The sequence below is a fragment of the Corylus avellana genome, chromosome 1 (genome assembly GCF_965113065.1).
Source record: "Corylus avellana chromosome 1, dhCorAvel1.hap1.2, whole genome shotgun sequence".
In the NCBI taxonomy this organism is placed as follows: Eukaryota; Viridiplantae; Streptophyta; class Magnoliopsida; order Fagales; family Betulaceae; genus Corylus; species Corylus avellana.
Window position 1 is genome coordinate 42,621,539 of NC_142490.1, and position 19,431 is coordinate 42,640,969.

A 19,431-nucleotide genomic window follows, 5' to 3' on the forward strand; every position below is an offset into this window, starting at 1 on the left:
GTGGAAATTTGGAAATGATTCAGAGCACAAAAAGCAGTTTCCCGTATTCATTGATTTCAAAACCATGTTTTATAAAGATTGCATCACTATTATAGAATTCCAGATGCAGTGGTAAGTCAGATTTTGTTAAAGATATTTCTAAAGGAGTGGTGGAAAATCATATCAGTGATCCTAGGTAAACATCCTCCTTGAAATGCCTCACCTAAGTTCATCAAACCAACTCGAAGGTGATGAAAAAAATTTCAATCCATACATACAAGTGAAGAAACTGTAATGATGACTCTGCTCAGATCGCTATCCCTGTTAACTTTCTCAATACTCTCAGGACACTGAAATTAATATATTCTGTATCTTCAGTGAGGCGGGCATTGAGATGAAAAACAGTACATTGGGGGAGTAAGACTGTCAACGGTTAGTATGTTAAGCGAATCCGAGCAAAGCCTGAAGCTGCCCTTGATGAACACCATATTCAGTTTTCTTCTGCTTAAACAAACATCAATACACTGTAACTAAATCCAACAGCTCGCAGAAAAAGGCACCGATGGCAACGGCAACATTAAAACGCAGGACTACATGGCACTGCCTTCTATCATCTTGTGAGGTCTCTTTGCATTTTGGGGAGAAAAGGCCTCATACAATAGTAAGTGGAAATCCTGAAACAGGAATACCTTAGGACTGCACTTTTTTTGGCGTCTCCCCCTGCTTTCATATGAATCTCAGATGAAGCCACAAGATCAATCTGGAGGGAGTTCCACTCGACTTTCTTACATCTTCAGAAAAATCGAGGGCTAATAGTCAATTGGCAGTCCTGGATCTCAATGTCCCTTGCTCGTCTCTAAGCTACTTATGTACCGTAAAAAGTCCCAACGGTAGCCGTACCAAAAAGTGGGATGAAAAAAGGCATAATGGTCATTCAAGGTACAGGAGGAGCATTCTTGGCATATCTAGCAGAAGAAGGCATCCGCTGCATAACTCGCGGAAATTCTTGCTTCAGACGTTTATTTGGCATCCCATGCAATGACCTTACATTGTTAAAAACACAAAATAAGAGAAAGGGAATGAAGAAGAGAGGATAAGAGAAACTGGAAAACAATGTTCATACAGAGAAATGGAATTCAACTAATAAAAAGAGACAGAAAAAGGTCATAAGGAACCACTTCCCATCTACTTTTATGTGCAAAAACTGAACCTGAAGGACAAAGCCCGAGGTCCCCCCCCCCCCCCCCCCCCACCCCCTTCCCCCTTCTTTTGTTTTTATATTTTCACAGAGCTTCCATGTGCACCAAAGAAAACTTCGTAACCAAAAAGAAAGAAGGGGAAGGAGTATACCATAAGAGTCTGCTTAATATTTACCATGTTATCCCAAAATCTGAGCAATGATGAGAAAATTACAGAAAATTTAATTGAATGGGACCAATTAGTCACTCCCCCAGCCCCACAAATCACAACATTTATGATAATTTGTTAGGCTGGCTGGTCATGCCAGAACTCAACTTTAAATTAGAAGTTCCATGTAAAAGAAAATTAGTAACTGAACAATAGCAACTGGTTAAATCACACACCTAGGAGAACCCTGACGCTTCTGACTAAATTGACCAAGCATTGATCTTAAACTTCCGAGCGCCTTTTCTGCAGCCTAAGTAAAGAGCACATCGAGGTGGTTGGAGAAAATATAAAAAATAAAGGTTCATAAAATTCACACAAGAAGAAATCATGTGAATCCCTTACAAGAAAAGTAAAATACCTGCATCTTAGCCTCATCCCATGTTAGCCCCATCCCTTTCCCTAATACCTGTCCGTCTACTTCAACCTGTAGCATAACACCATATAGAACAAAGATTGTTAAAACTAAGTACAGAATATGAATCACTAAAAAGGCCAAAAAAATAACCCAAAAATTATGTTGCTTCTAATTTCCAACAAATTACATCAGAATCATTCTCAAGAAATCCCAACATGAAATTATCTACGCTGCTTCAGTGGGGAACCATCTCTAAGACAATGAGACATTGAACCTCAAGAAACCAAAGATGTACAAATATTAGACAAGTGTAACCTTGTAGGACCTAAAATAATTTTGCTTAAACTCCTACAACACAAACCCAGCCCCTCAATTTCAATAATGAATTTTGATCCATTATTCATCCCACATATGGCTAATGGACACAAACCAGTTAAATGACCAAGACATGTACATATAATGAATGGATATGTAGGTCCTAAAGTACAAGAAAAAAGAATGATGCGAAAAATCAATAATATATATTTGAAATTGGCCTTGCCAAGCTCAAAGGATGCCTGATTTTGTAACACCTCACTATCACATTGGGAAGATGAAAAACTCACAAAGAGTGGGTAGATTATAAAGGCACTCATGGGTGCTAAAACCCACATTAGTTTATTATCAGGCGAGACTAATGTGGAATTGAGCTTTATAAGTGACTTTATAGAGCTCCAAATTGACTAGTCTTTTTGGAGTGAACGTAGATGCGACTAATGCTTTCTCTGGCTTATTAAAAATTGTATCAGAGGAACCTAGTAACGTCATTTAGTACTAGAGCACTGCATTACGTGACCTTGACGAGGACGTCAGGGATTTAGGAGTGAAGATTGTAACATCTTAGTCCCACATTGGAAAGATAATACTCTATGTAGAGTTGGTAGGTTATAAAGGCACTCATGAGTGTTAAGTCTCACATTGATTCCTCACTAGCTTTCAAATTGACTAGTCATTTTGGAGTAATAGCGCAGATGTGACTAACACTTTCCTTGGATCATTATAGGTTCAATATTCAATTTTTTACCCCTTGCGGGTCAGTACGAATTTTGACCCATTATTCATCCCACATATGGCTAACCAGCTAAATGACCACAAGCTGTACATATGCAGATCGTGTGCAGTAATGAAATTCAGGACATATACACATCATGAAGAAATACGCAGGTCCTAAAGTATAAGCAAAAAGAAGGATGCCAGAAATCAATAACTAATAATTTAAAAGGCCATGCCAAGCTCAACAGATGCTGGGTTCAATATTTAAATAAAAAGAACATCGTAGTTTCATAGCAAGCCTAACAATAAGTTCATTTGTTCAGTTCCTTTAGTATTCCACCGAGTTTCCATAAGAGTGCAGAAAGAGAGGGAAAAAATAATCATTCCACAATCCAACAAAGTACAACGTTGAAACTCAAGACACAAGCATTCTCAAACTTCATTCAAAATATTAGAGTAAATAATCTTGTAAATGCAAACCTGTGCATAAACTTCATCATTCTGAACTGAATTACCAGAAGGTGGAGGCCGAGGCTGGAAAGCAAAATCAAGGCCTTCCATTGTACACTAAAGAAGTAAAAAATGCACATGAATAATCATAATTTTTTTTACCAATTATTTGAAAAGCGTAACAAATATGAAAAATCGAAGATGCTTAGGTTCTTGTGATCTTACTAATTCCTTCAGTGCAGAGACTGAACCCATTGACTTCTTGGAACCTTCCAACCTAGGGTCCAGAAGCCTAGATGGTTCAGATGCAATTGCAAACGAAACAGACTCCTCTTTGGACAATGGCTGATTCCCAAAAGAATTCAAATTACCCACAAAACCATTGTCATTTGCGTTGAGAAACATGCTGGCGTCCCCATGCACAGGTCCAGAATCAGGCTTAACACGTGACATATATATATCTGTGGGGAAAAGGGTCCAATGATATGGTCAGCATCACAAAAAGGAAACGCCATGAGAATAAAAATACATAATTTAATGAGGGTTCCCCAACAAAATTAGCAAGTAGGGAAAGCCAGGATGCGCCAATGTACAACAAACATGCAAATTTGACATTCCTTACGTAATTTGAGAACTAAATGATATGGCCGGCTGGAGATATTTAGCATACTGGCATGAGACTAGCTCATCTTGGGCTTGTGAATTAGGGCCCAAGCTCAGACATAAAAAACTTAAACTGTGAGAATCCAAAGAGAGTTTTGAGAAATAACTTTCATTAACAAATACAACAGTAAGCAATTAGTTAAAAATTGCTACTAAATGCACTTTGTGGAGCTGACTTGCACTCAGCAGGTCTTCTGGAAGCAATTTGAATACGATTCAACAGAGCCTATTTTCTTCCTACATATTGTCCATAAATCTCTAATTCTTATAACTAAAAAAGTCACTTTTTGCATATAAATTATATCCAAGCAGGACCTTTAATCCTTCCCGTGATTTCCAAATTCATTTCTTATATTCAGAATTTAAAATGCAGAATATTTAAGATAATGCCACTTGTAAGTGCTTCAATGAATATTTCAGCTGTAGTAAACGTGACTTAAGACAGATACAATATAGACCTTGGACAATGATCTAATAACACAGCAAGAAACATAAAATATAACAATAAGAAACCTTACTAGCCAAGTTCTTAAGAGAACCCTCAGCAGCCAGACGTTGCGCTTCCCTTCTTGTTCTACCAATTCCTTCACCAATTTTCTCTCCTGCAAACCAGACCTACAAAAAACAATTGCCGGATGAGTTATCAGGGCATGACATCTCACAGCACAGAGATGGATAACATAATCAAGTCTTTAGCTCTGAACTAAACCATCCTGTAGATTTTATGGGTCTAATATCCAGCTCCAGTAAGCAAATCTCAGTCCTTGTTGCATTAGGGCAAATCCTACTCTTAATTTGATGTACTTTCATGAAAACATGAAAAAAATATGTTTACCATTAGATAGAGCAAAACAGGTATATTGATTTTGGCTAAGCTAGGTAAGATATGGTGTGTAAATAGTAGCTATCTAAAAGCAAGCATTTGGAGTGACAAAAATCTATGTTGGTAAGTAGGGCTATGAACGAGAAGAGCTCAAGCGAGTTAGGGCAGTAAACGAGCCGAGTTCAGGCGAGTTAAGGCTGTCTAAGCTTGGCTCATTTAAAAATTTCACGAGCTCGAACTCATGCCGAGCTCCAAAATCTAAGCTTGGCTTGGTTCGCTAAGGAAAATTCCTTGTGTGAGCCAAGCCAGTCAAGCCGGCTCAGCTAATTCAAACTTAAAAGAAAAAAAAACTAACTTGGCTCAGTAAGAGAGGCTTGCATCCTTTTTATATATTGCTTAGGTGATAAAGATTTTTTGCTTTTTCCATGTGGGACAACAGGACAAGCTAACTATTATTGTGAGAGATGTGTGCTTGATTTTATTTTATTGGTGTGGGACACTTATAAGCAAACAAATACAAGGAAAATCAAAAAGAGTTTACTCTTAACACTTAATAGTAGCAAAAAAATGTTTAATATACATGGTTAATAATAATAATAATATATGAAATTGACTTTAATAAAAAAATTTAAATTTAAATTTAAAAAATAAAAAATAAAAAAACAGTTTATTATATATACAAATTATCTAACATTTTTTTTTTTTTTTAATATTAACCAATTAGCTCTCTATATATATAACTAAACCAATTAAATAATTAGTTAACTTAGGTTAATACACACAATACACTAGTTAACTATAAATAGTTATACACTATATGACTACATTATTAATATTTTAACTATATATATTTAGTATTTATGCTACATACTATATAAGCATAAATACCATTTATAATATATAAACTATTTAATAAGTTATATATTATATAAGCTATTTTAATATATATATACACGAGTCGCGCTAATAAGCGAGTCGAGCCCCTATACGAGTATGTTCACGAACTTTAAACGAGCGAGCTGGGTTTCATACGAGTATGTATCGTTTAATAATCAAATATAGTTTCGTATCCACGAGCGGCTCATTTAATAATCGAGTCGGGCACGAGCCGAGCTTTATCGAGCCGATCCCGAGCGATCTCACGGGTAGCTTTGTTCGTTTACAGTCCTATTGGTAAAGGTGACAAATATTTTTCAATGATAATTTTCTTTTATTGTCTCGTTGCAATATAGTTATCATATTAAATGAGAATGGATTTGGTATTTTAGTATTGCCTTCATTGCCTTACAGTTCCAACCTTATTTCTTTGAGACCAGCTCATTAATTTGTGGTGGAAAAAAAAAATGCAACTTTATACGTACCACATCAAAACTAAAACCGCAGAAAGATTCCGATAAAAAAAAAATTTACTATTCAGGCAAATAAGACCCCAACTTCCCCCAAAAAAGAAGACTCTATACCCTTGAAACTAAAAAGAAATTAAAGAGTTCATCAGTAAAGAGTTAAAAATACCTCAATGGAGAATTGCAATTCAGCACTAGCAACCAAAGCTGGCCTGAAGTCCACCTACCAGTACCATTAAAAAGAGGGGGAAAAAAAAGGAACTTAGATGGATATGCATATATGATCCACTCTTAACTTGTCTCTCACTATAAATCTCTTTCCAATTACCTTGGTTCCACACTTCATTGCAATTTCCTGTAACACTACAGTTGAAGCTTCTGCATTTGAAACACCTCGCCCAGATTCAAAGTCAAGATCCCTGTTGCTGGAAGATGATCGACTGAATGGAATCTCCTCAGCTACAAAAAAAGGCATCCCCATAATATAACACCACTCACGATAAACTTTTCATAGAGAAATTAAAAAGATCACTTTAATCAAACAAAGTCACCAATTGAAAATGCTACAGAGTACATATCAACATCTTTAAATGCTCTGGAATACATTTTCCAAGAAAGTCAATAACCAATAAACTTCCATTTATGTGTGAATTCAGATTCAGAAAATGCTTAAAACCGAAAATGAAAAAGTTACCACTTGTTTCATCAACTTTGCTCATGGCACAATTGGGGTTAGATGATCATCGAAATTCTAAATGGATGCCCAGTTAATAAGAGCCTTATTTAGTTATACCACAGCTTAGGATTAGCTACAGGCATCCCCTTTCAACATTCAGATTTATTCAACACCATCTCTTCTTTCAAACATGGTAAGTTTAATACTATTCTGTTGATTAATGCCTTTGGATAACAAACTAAGATGCTTAAAAATTTAAAATCTTATCCAACATCATAGTCAACTTTTTCTAAATAGTAAGGTGATTTTTTTTTTTTTCCAGAAGTAACAAAAAAAAAGGTTAAATTTCATAGAAATATGTAGTTGAGTTCAGTGCTTTTGGGATTCACCAGCACTCATAACAGCAAGTCCACCAATGAAAAAGACTTATAAGATTCATCTCAGTATGCAATTTAGTGTCATAGCTCACCTGAGAGAGAATGGTAACTAGACAGCGTATGGTTTAATCTCAATCGATCATCTCTATGAAAAGCCTGCAAACAGATAATCTTATAAGATTCATACGCTAGTCACGAGTAAATTTAGCCTTTCAGTGCAGGAAACTTAAGTATAAAGTCAGACCAAGATCAAGTAACACTCACCTCTTTTGGCAATCTTTGATTTTCATGAAGAACTCTATCAGAAGTAATAGAACTCTCACCCTTAGGGAAAAAAGATGGATGAGTTCCATGCTTCTCAATATGCATTGGTTCTGAATCTAAGGGAAATTCTTTGGGTGCTGCTCGGTTCAGTTGTGGTGGACTCATCTCTTCCTCCACTGGAAACCACCCACTGCGTGATTGTACACGTGGACCAGGAACTTGTAACGGAGGTCTTACAGGAAATGAAGGTTCAGTTGATGCATGATCTCTTGTATCTTGCCCATGTTGCAATATAAGTAGCCTCCGCCTTGTATCAGGATCCAATTCTGATTCTGGTACCTCACCCTCTTCTCTAGCGGGAGAACTTTGCAAGCTTGGTTCTGGGGGCCCAACAACATGACCCAATGGTTTCACATGTGAAGCGGGCTGAGGGAACTGTATATTGGGAAATGGCATCATGGAGGCCTGAGTAGTTGGCAGCGGAATTGAACTAGAAGCCGATCCTGCTGTATACTGAAGAGCAGGAGCAAGCCTTGGATCTAGATTAGTAACTGTTGAAGAAGCTGATAGTGCTTCCTGAATGAAAGATGCAGAGAAAAAAATAAACCTGAATTTTAACTTGAACATATAGAGTCAAACCACAACAAAGCAAACAGATACAAGAGTATTCCACATATTAACATCAACAACCCCATAAGCATGGCTTAAAAGAGTAGATATCTCGTTACTTGATTTTATTGAATCCGATATACAATTATACATAGACCCAACAATTCCAAAGGTAGAAGATTACCTTTAGCCTTCGTTCAACCTCAGTATCTGCCATGCCATCAAAAGAAAGTGGATCTTTGTTTCCATTTGAAGCAGAAGCATCATCCTGCAAGGTGCAAAAGTATTATTGGTTAACAAGAAATCTGAGTAACTTTAGCAAAAACGCAAGAACCAGAGTAAACAAACTTTGTCCACACTAACCTCAGAAACCAAATAGTTGCTCACATCAGGAGCAGAGGGAATATCTTTAATATCATCTTCATGATTAACATCACAAATCTTTTGTAAAAGACCCTCATCGAAATCTCTGTCATCAAAGTCCAAGGTCGTATCATGCCAAAAAAATGATTATAGACATATACACACACATGCATATATTACACAGACCCACACAAACACACATTGGACAAGAATTTAAATGCTCAAAACTTAGGTCCAACAGTAAAAATTAACAGATGATGTACTTATTGGGGCTACGTATTCTTACTTGAAAAAACCACCTCTAACATTGCAGGCAACATTTCTCGCCACACACAAGACAGGTATAGCATTATTTGCCTACACAATATAAAGAGTTACAATAAGTTAGTCTCTAGGGTGCATTTGCACTGCATAACCAAATGTAAATCATGCATACCTCAGCTTGGGGTGCGTAGTATGGAGCAAATGCAGGAACAACATGCACCCGTGGTTGATCTTTCTCATCCCACACTTTCAAGCGATCATCAATGACCAATGCCATCTTAGGATGGCATAAGCCTTCTTGGAAGACGTTGAACAGTGACTTCCTTGAACCTATTATTTAGAATATAAAACAGTAATAAGCAGCATCATAGGAAAATGAGCGTTCTGATTTAAGCAATTGCAGCCAAAAATTACAACAATCTGTAAATAGCCCAGCCTTTTTTTCTTCAATAATGGCACATTACAACCTATATGTTATTAGCTTCTCCTACAAATGAAGCAGAGAAATGAGAGAAATGGAAAGGATCATGTCACTTACCAGACTTGACACAAACAATGCGATCCAATAATTCTTTTGAGTTTATCAAATTTGAATCTGGATCAAGTAGCCTCCACATTTCTAAAGCATAATCCCTTTCAGCCATCGTGCAAACATAAACCTCAAAACGTTTGCGCCCTCTTGCAATCAAGTAGCTCCGAAGATCATCCCATGCAGGTCTCAACCTCACAAGAACACTTGTATCGCGAATCTATAGAGAAAATATTTTTATATTAATTGGACCAACTTATTCTATCGATTCTATACCTAATAAATTTCACCCCAAACATCTAAATGTGTCTCCACCATCCAGTCAACCCCATTGAGTTGATATTGCATGCTCCTCCAAAAACTTAACAAGCACTATTACCTAAATCCCATTGATATTCAACTTCTTGCACATAAAGCATCATGTTTTACCTTAAAGGAAACAAAAAATGACAATACTGATTTAAATAAAAGAGTGCCAGGCATTTTACTTCAATGACCAGATAATCAATAACTAATACTCTCCAGCATTGGTGTATAATTTCAGAAATGCTACAGTAGAAACACCAAGCAACAGGCTGAATCAGTAGTACTTATTACATACCTGCGGATTGATGCGGGTCAGAATAATGTTCTTCTCCTGCAACCGTATAAGTGGCCGAATGATAGGTTGATGGTTATCTGACAAGGCAGGAACAATCTCAGACTGAGTTTTGATCACTTTTCCATTTTCAAGGACCTGATCATTTTCAGCATATTGCTTCAATATAATCTTGTCATCTTGATAACGCTTGACCTCTGCCTGCATACCAGAAATCCGCTGTGGGTCCACTTCACTGTTTATTTTCCGCTGTAGGGCCTCAATCCTATCCTCAAATGAGCGCATTGTATTTGCTACTATGAGTGTTTCATCAAGGTCAAATACTATTCCAAGACATCTAAGGTTCAGCATGACAAGACAAGAATCATAAAGTCCTGATGCAACGTTGAATCCCCAGAAACATGGATATTGTTTTTCATTATTCCTGGAATACATAGCAACCAAGTGAAGCTCCTCCCCTCCTAGTGGCATTACTGCAGTCTGTAGATGCCATATGGCAATCATTGTCAACATTTGCATAAAACATCCACATCCAAAAAGAGAATCAAGGATGGAAAGGAAATATAAGTTTGTACGCATGGTTCATAAAGACATACTTCTATAGGAAAGGAAGAATAACACAGCAAGATAAAGCAGCAGCACAATTATGAAAGATCATTGATTCACACAATACAAAAATTCTGTCAATTATCTTCGTATTATAAACATTAGGTAATATTATGGTAAAATAGATGGTCTTTTCTAATAAGTAAAAGAAAATTTTAAAACAGCAAGAACATTTAGATAATGCAGGAAACCCTCAACCCATCCATAAGGCAAAATTAGGAAATAGTTTCATGGATAACCCCATCAGCATCTACTTTATATATAACATTAGACATCCTTCACATAATAGAATCAGGCCCACAAAGTTCTTGTTTACCAATTCTCTGAGCTATTCCCAGAAATAGACACTGAAGACTTGTTTTGCAGAGTTCCTAGGTAAAGTTCCTTCTGTTAACGCTCTACTATAAGGCAGAAAAAACCCTAATCGTGCCAGGAATGGCATCCCTGACCACATTTTTAGCAAGATTAATATAAACAATCGTCAGTAACATCATAACTATCATATGTTATATTCTTAGAATCATAAAATTTCTACCAAGTTACCCAATTTAGCAAGTACCAAAAAACAAGCCTTAAAAACCAGTCAGTTCAGACAGTCCTACGCAACAAGATCATATCTTTCTGTACATCAGCAACTAGTTCAGACAGTCACATTATCTGGGTTAAAATATCAGAATCAGTAAATTCAAAGTTCAGATAGTTCTCAGAAATTATGGGCAAGAGTAGTTCACTGAAACTGTCAAAAAATTTCACTGTAATTTCAAGATGGGTCCTTGCTAATTTTTGTCCAGGGTCCTCTGCAAGATTAACAGGATTCATTAAGAATATGGGTTTTCCTCGTTTTCTTTTAAATATTTCACTTTCTTCTTCTGAGAGTTTAAACTGGAGTTTGAATGAGCTTTTTTTGGTGTTTTTTTTTTTTTTTCTTGTTTAATCTTTCTGGAGTTGTGCTTATACCTTGTACTGGTTGATACACGAGGAGTGCAAAAGATAGAGCGGCGAGTCCTGTGACTGCGAGGACTTTGACTCCATTTTGAAGCAAATCCCACTAGACGTAATGGTATGGAGCACTGCCAGTGGTGGACACCTCTCACTCGCTTGCGAAAAGTGACTTATTCTGATTTCCTTCACTTCGATCATCAAGTTGTTGTTGTTGTTCTTGTTCTTGTTCTCTACTGGGTACATCTCTACTTCTCCCAGTACCTCCTCCCCCTGATACACCACCGCTTTATGCATATTCATTTTTGGCCAATCAAAATCTCAAACTTTGGTGGCTCAGATTGTTCAACAATTTCCGTGTAAAACTCATGGATTTCTACGAGTTTCTTTCCAGGGAAAATATCATCATCGTCTCAAGAATGCTTTAGATTTGATCCCATTTTTTGGAATTTAACAAACAAAACTAAAAAAAATCTCCGATCTGTGAGACAAAAATTAGGATTTCTTTTTTCCTGGAAAAGTTTTAGATCTGATTGCTGCTGATGGATGACGATGACCACAAAACCCTAACCAGCTTTCTCCGATCCCCGATTGCTACACAAAGAAAGATAGGATTTTCGTCTCAGAAACAGTGTGTGGTGGAGCTAGGGTTTTCATTTCGATGGTGTTGGCGATGATGATGATGGTGGTGGACAAACGAGTCGTCAAAAGCGAAACCCTAGATCCAGAAAGCGAAAGGTCAAAAATCGCACTCCAATGCGCAGAGATAGTGATAATTTAAAATTAAATAAATAATAGTGGGGCAGATTTTGAATTTGTATAATCTTGTGTCCAAGTGGAGAATATCTAATTCTAGATCTCTGGACATGTCAACAAAAAAAAAAAAAAAAAACTACATGCGTTGAAAAAGCAGGGGTGTAGATGAAGGAAGATTCGGATGTACGTGGAACAAGTAGAATTTGGTTCCAAAAGTGGGAGTTCTAGTTGGGGTTGTTGATCGGGTGAATGTGATACATGGCGGGTCATAATTGGCTCGCCGCTTATGTAGTGTGATCACGTATTCGGATTCTCTGACCGCCCACACGAACTTTACAGTTGCAAGGGTTCGTGCGGCTTCTGCATTTATCTCATCACTCTTCTAATTTCAAAGTACAAACAAAAATTACTCCATTCTATGAACAAAGTATCAAAAGGAGGTAATTAAACAAGGATTAAAAAATTAAAAAAAATTGTTTTTTTCTCTTTTGTTCTTAGCTATATTACAATCAACCCTATAAAGGTAAATTTCTATAGGGAATATAAACTTAATATGAAGTAAGCAATGATTTACTATAATATCAAAGCAAATGTAACAAGGTAAATCTTTGTCCTCATCATTCTTCTCATATTCCATTAGGGTTTCCCTTATTAACCAGGGGTGTGAGTTCATGCATAATGGTGAGTACTATAATATAAATTAAATGATTAAATTTATTTATTCATATCATCTTAAGCTTTTGAGATAAATAATAATTTAACTTGACATTATAGTCAAATATCTTGACTCTTGAATACAAACTTTGTCTCAATCAATTCACCTTTTATTTCAAGTAAATATTTCACTTGTTTGCTTATTTTAGTGATGATTTAACAAATTATATTATTTATTTGTCTTTAGCTTAATTTAGTATTCACATAATATTTAGGGGTAATTTTACTTTAAACCCCTGAATTACCACGCGATTTGAGAAGCCCCCAAACTTTAAAACCTCTCAATTTGGACCCATGAACTTTCAATTGTACTAAATTTGAACCCTTCCGTCAAATTTAGCCGTTAACTTCGATGATTTACCCAAAAAAAAAAAAAACCAAAATATCCTTGATTGTTTTTAACCTTTTTTTTTAAAAAAAAAAAAAAAAAAAAAAATTTGAATTAAGGGTGAATTTGAAATTTAATAAAAAAATCAGGGGTATAAACGTCATTGTCTCGCTTTTAATGTTTAAAATCTAACGGAGGGATTCAAATTGATTGCAATTGAAAGTTCAGGAGTCCGAATTGAGATGTTTTAAAGTTTTGGGGCTTCTCAAATTACTTGGTAATTTAGGGGTTTAAAGTGAAATTACCCCAAATATTTATGTATTAGTCTTTCAATTTTTATTTTTTTTATTTTTAACTCAAAAATTGGTCTTGCCTGTAACTTGTAAGTGTGATAATTTTCTTAATTATTAGTATAAAAGAGCTATTGCAACTTAATGACAAATTTTATGCAAAATGATATCTTAAGATTGAAATTTTTAGGGTGAATGTTATTGAAATAGTACATGAAACTTTTCGGGACATGTCAAAAAAAAATCATTTCATTTTAAGTGAAATTAAGAATAATTATTTAATGGTCAATATTTTATTTTGTTACGTCTAATGGTTTACATCATGCCATGTGATGAATATGCTGCTACACCATTTTTTTTAAAATAATAATAATAATAAGATGGCATCATATACCCATTAAATACAATAAAATAAATTTTATTCAAATCCTTGTCAGAGAAACATATTCGAATAAATGCAAAATTACTTAATAATTACATACAAAATTTAATTCATATATATAACAAATTATCTCTTCATAACAATCAAATGAGGCAAAATGCTCTGTATAATGCTAAAATTATAATTTGGAATCTTCACAACCCAAATATTATCTATGACATACACATTAATAGCTTATCAGGCTATTATACGACAATATCTATAAAAAGTCACTGTCTCAATCAATTTAAGATCTACAGCAAATTTCGACCAATCACGTCTCTATCCGCTGCCAGGTTCTTGATTCCCTAGCTTTTTTATCTCCGCTACTAGTGCTTTATCAATTGCAATCCTCTTCGCTGCTTTTGCAATAGTGACAATTATTCTTTATGCTTAATAACCCCTATGTCATCGGTCTATGGTTTGCTCTCAGAAAATGGACGATAAGAAAATAAAAAATCGACTGGAAACCAATTATGTTATTCTTAAGGATTCGTGAAAACAAAACATAAGAAAACGAATAAAATTCCACCTCATAGATCGCTAATAAAAGCGGATCTAGAGATAATACATTATTATTTAAAAACAATGAAAATACAATAACAAAAACTCAAGATACCCTCACGTGTGACACTCGCCGCTAAAAAGCACTTTGAGAACCATTGATACATGGGCCCTGATCGATCTACTGTGAAGGTGAAAAAAACAAAGGAGAATGAGAAAAGAGAAAGGGGGCGGGGAGGAAGGAGTCGGAACTCCCTCCCCCACTATACTATAATTCCTATGAATACTATTTTATTTTATTTTTTTTTCCTGAGCCCTATGAATACTACTTGACTATCAATGTTTGTAAGTACATGTGTAAATGTCCACATGTGGAGAACAAAAGTCTTGCAGTTTTTGCCTTAATTTTGAAATAGCCCCACCCAGCCCAAAAGTATAAGCGTGTGGGCCTTGCGGGGTTAGAAAAACAATACATTCAAAATTGAAGAGTATAAGTGACAGTACAACTGTACAAGGCTTCAAGAAACTGACAAAAATAAATAAATAAATAAATAAAATTCAAGAAAGACGGCCAATTTTATTAGGATGAGATGTAAAAATGAAAATTATTTATCTTTAATTCAAATCAATTTCATTAATTTTTTTATTTGTTCTAACTCAATGTACACTACCCACCACTAAATCTCCCACCCACTTTCGAGCCCTTAACACCAGGGTCTTAAAAACCAACTAAGACGATGACTCCAGTAATTTTATCAAATGATATTTTGTTTATAAGAGGTATTTTGTTAAGAAAATGAAAACTATTTAGTGTAAAAAATTATATTATTTTTTTATATTTTAAGTTGAGGTGTCTACTTCTTATTAAATAATACAAAATACTCAATTTAAACCACAACCTAACTGAATTTATTCTCCTCAAGAAATGACATAGACAGTTACGAAAAAAAGAAAAGAAAAAAGAGAGAAATGACAGAGACAACTTGTTGACACAATTTTGACCTAACTTTTTTCTTAAGTGATCATTTAAAAAAATAAAAAATAAAAATTCTGAAGCAATAACATCCATGTGGTCCTTTTATAATTTGGTATTTTTTTTAAAAAAAAGGTTTTTTTCTTCATAATAATGACTATTTTTAAAGAAAAATACCAATTTTATTTTTATTTTTTATAAATACCAAATAAAAAAAGATCCCATAAGATGTTATTGGTTCAGAATTGATAAGAGTTTGGCCAAAGTTGTGCCAAAAAGTTTCCTAAAAAAAAAAAAAAATTGGCATTAGATTATTATTAATTTTTTCTTTAAGTCATGGCATTAGACTTGATCAACATGGTTTGGAAATGATCGTTGTCAACTTGTCATCCCTCCATATGACTATGTGCCAAACAGTATTCCTCTTTTTAGAAATTTAAATATAGAATTTGGGAGTCCATGAAATTCAACCTAACTCAATTATTTTGTCAAGATTTATGTTTTGGGTCGGTGATGGACTGGACTTCAATCTATTTTTGAAAAAATATTTTCTTTCAAATTCGTTTTTATTGAACGAGGCATGTTCAGTGTCTATTGATTAGGTTCTAATGTTTATTAAAACCCTAGAATCTCTATAGGACCCTCGAAAGTCACAATACCTATAGAAACCCCTTAATTCTTTAACATTGGCTAGTTCGATTGAGGGTCACTGAAACCCCTAGGAGCCAGGACCTTATTACTCTGAGCTCGTTCGATCGAGCATTGATTAAGACATTATGAACTCGCTATTTTGAGCTCAACCAACCAAGGCGATATTGGCAGCACGAATATTGATTTAGTGAACATCGGCGTGTATGAACAGTATGCACACCGGTGTTATAATATTATAAAATATAATTAAAATAATATTTAAACAATAATATATCTATATTCTGTTCATGCACGCCAGTGTTCACTAAATCACTACTCTTGGCAGCACTCATGATTTTCCAAAAACGCTCTGAAACCCATCTTTCGACCTTCTTTTATTTCTACGAGTCCATAGGCATTGTATATGTGTATACATTGAAATTTACCTATTGAAAATGTCGAAAAATGCTTATCTTTTAAATCTAAGAGAAAAAACCCTAGTTTTGTAAAAATGAAAAACTTGAAAAATGAAAAACTTCACTTACCACTCCTCATTTTTTATTACTTTTGCAATCATACCTTAAATTTTAAAGAGTCAATTTAATGTATCTATCTTTCAATTTTTTTTTTTTTTTTTTTGTTTCCGTTAAATATATATGAAATGTATTAAAAGCGGAAGCATGAGAGAGAGAAGAGAGAAAGCGGAAGCATAACAATGGACTACATTGTATTATTTTCTTCTATATATTAATATGTTTACATATCTCTCTATTTATTGAAAGAGAAGAAGTAGTGGGTAAGAAACCCTAGAATATGTAAGGAAATATAATAAAGTAAATAATATCAAATATTCTAACAGTTTTAATTCAACCCTTCGTTAGAATTTTTTGTTAAATTGAGTAAAAAATTATTTTGACTAATATGCAGCCTCTCAACAAGCATACATAAATTAGTTTTGAACGAGCACATTTTATGCATGCCTTGGTAAATTGTCATACATTGGATATCTGCTCTGTGATAGTTTATGTCATTCATATTGCTTATAAGGAGAATATAATTTCTATTAGACTTGAAGGAGATGCCTAATGACCAAAGAGTTCCCTTGATAATAACCAAGTTATAGGGAAGAGCTGCTGCGTTGCGTTGGAATAAACTCTTGAAGCATATAAGAGTCACATTTTTGCCCCATAACCATGTAAATACCATGTATCAACAATTGCAAACTTTCTATAGGCTATCCATGCCCTATATCTAGTATGCTCGGAGCAGATTTGTTCCATAACTGTAGTTATATATGGAGTAGCAGAAGTTTGAAGTCATAGATATGCACTTTATTGTAAGAATTTTCTGATTGTATTTATGACTTTATAACCTCATAGTATTTAGTTATGATTTTTTCGGGCTTTATGCTCTGTGTGTTGTAAAAGCTTTATGCTATTGATCTTTTATTAATGAAAGCAACATGTTTCGGTTCACGAAAAAAGAAATTGCAAAGTCTTAGGCAGTGGGCAAGATCCATAGATTGGGTTGACTGGGCATTGCCATGTGGCCAAAGTCAGATAAGGGTCATATATTGGTCTACGAAATAACATATACATGGTGGAATAGTAATTTATTTGCATAAATTAATGATAAACGTTATCTTTGTGTCTCCCTTGTGTCCACCTGAAATTAATGTGGTTTTTAAAATTAGGAAAAATTTCACTGAAGACTCATGAACTTCCACCCAATTTGATAAACACCCCATAAATTTCAAAATCTCTCAATTTAGTCATCTGAACTTTCAATTGCTCTCAATTTAGATCCTTCAATCAGATTTTAAACATTACATGACGTTTATACCCCTAACTTTTGTATAAAATTTTAACTTCTAAAACCTTTTTTTATTTAAAAGAAAAAAAAAAATCAGGGATATTTTTGTCATTTTTTGTATTTTTAACGGCTAAAATTGACGGAAGAGTCCAAATTGAAAGCAATTGAAAGTTCAAGGGACTAAATTGAGAGATTTTAAAGTTTAGGGGGTATTTCAAAACGAGTTGAAGTTCGGGAGTCTTCAGTGAAATTTATCTTTAAAATTATCATTAAATTTGCGATAAATCATTATTGGATTTTGATATAATAATAATTTTAAAAATCATATTAATTTTGAGCGGACATAAAGGAGACAAAAAAAAAAATAATAATAATAATAACAATAACGACATGGATCGTTACTCATATAAAATTTTTTTTCCCACCATTTAAATTGTTTCTGGACCAAGTTGGGCTGTTGGCATCATGAGATATGAACTCTAACAATAGTTTGATGGTAATCTAGCGTCTCAGCTTTCAACTTCAACTGTCAATCCAAACTCGGGCATAAAAGGAAGTGTATATAGTTTCGAGGTTAGTGTATTAGAAAATTTTAAATTTCTTTTTTGCTTCTTTGTTTATCTAATAACAAAAAAGATTTACCATAATTCACTGAAATATATATAATATTAATGTGCGGCATATCGACTTTAAGGGCATGTTTGAGAGGCCTAAAAGTACTTTTAACACTAAAAAAATCCGTTTGAAAAAAAAAATACTCGCTTGGTAAAAAAAATTAAAAACGCTTTTAAGGGTCAAAAAAGCATAAGAGCTTGTTTGAGATTGCGTTTGAGAGACCTAAAAATGCTTTTAACATTCAAAAAGTCCGTTTGAAGAAAAATATACTCGTTTGGTAAAAAAATTTAAAGCGTTTTTAAGGGTAAAAAAAGCTTAAAAATGGTCAAAACGCACTTTTGGCAAAAGCTTGCCTAAAAGCTATTTTTGACTTAAAAGCTCTATTTCTTAAATACAATCTCAAACAAGTTCTAAAAATGACCAAAACACACTTTTGACAAAACATTAAAATTAAGCTTTTGCCAAAAAACACTTTTTGACTTAAAAGTTTTATTTTTTAAACGCAATCCAAAGAGGCTCTAAACCAAGTAATAAGCAAAATTTTATAAATTTTTAAGAAGGCTTTCGTGAAAAAGGACATTCAAGTTGCAATATCTCTCAAATTATAGATTACATCAATGTTTTTTCAAATTATCAAAAATTTGTAATGTCATTTATTTATAAAAAAAACAAAAATACTCTTAAAAATTATGTCACGAAAATAAAAATACCCTTAAAAATTCAAAAAAAAAAAGAAAAAAAAAAACAGGGAAAACGTGAAGACGGGGTTGCGATGATTCTGTCACCATTTTTTGTTGTTGTTGAATTTTTTAAGAATGTTTTTGTCATTTGAGGTATTGTAAATTTGTGGTGGTTTGAAAAAAAGATTGATTTAATATTTAATTTGGAAGATATTATAAATGCAGTGTTAATTTAAGAAATATGTGTGTACTTATCTTAAATTATTGACGTCATTCGTTCCGATCAAATCTACTAAACTGATATTAATTAGGACTTAAATTAATATTGTCCAAATTAATCACCGGATTTATCGATCTCCAACTTTTTTTTATAACGAAACTACCCTCGATCTGATATCAACGACCAAAAAGGTCATTGGGCTAAAAATGTA

General features: G+C 34.1%; 1 protein-coding gene across 1 annotated transcript; it reads right to left on the reverse strand.

Moving 5' to 3' along the window:
• Positions 1-147: 147 nt before the first annotated feature.
• On the reverse strand, positions 148-12,029 carry CPL1 (C-terminal domain phosphatase-like 1). The gene is made up of 17 exons (XM_059581536.2): positions 11,296-12,029; positions 9,736-10,212; positions 9,144-9,354; positions 8,778-8,935; positions 8,628-8,698; positions 8,342-8,447; positions 8,163-8,246; positions 7,370-7,945; positions 7,198-7,261; positions 6,381-6,511; positions 6,222-6,275; positions 4,405-4,501; positions 3,449-3,684; positions 3,254-3,340; positions 1,745-1,810; positions 1,563-1,636; positions 148-1,022 (listed from the first exon to the last, which is right to left on the reverse strand). The coding sequence occupies exons 1-17, from the start codon at positions 11,578-11,580 to the stop codon at positions 914-916; spliced, it is 2,886 nt and encodes a 961-aa protein (XP_059437519.2). The 5' UTR covers positions 11,581-12,029; the 3' UTR covers positions 148-913.
• Between the last annotated feature and the right edge of the window lie 7,402 nt (positions 12,030-19,431).

Excerpts from the sequence above, each read along its gene's own strand:
- CPL1 (XM_059581536.2), bottom strand. The coding sequence starts at position 11,580 with ATGAATATGCATAAAGCGGTGGTGTATCAGGGGGAGGAGGTACTGGGA. Across the intron at positions 7,946-8,162 it reads AGGTTGAACGAAGGCTAAAG|GAAGCACTATCAGCTTCTTC; the intron begins GTAATCTTCTAC and ends TCTTTCATTCAG. Across the intron at positions 3,685-4,404 it reads TTCTCTTAAGAACTTGGCTA|ATATATATATGTCACGTGTT; the intron begins GTAAGGTTTCTT and ends TTTTCCCCACAG.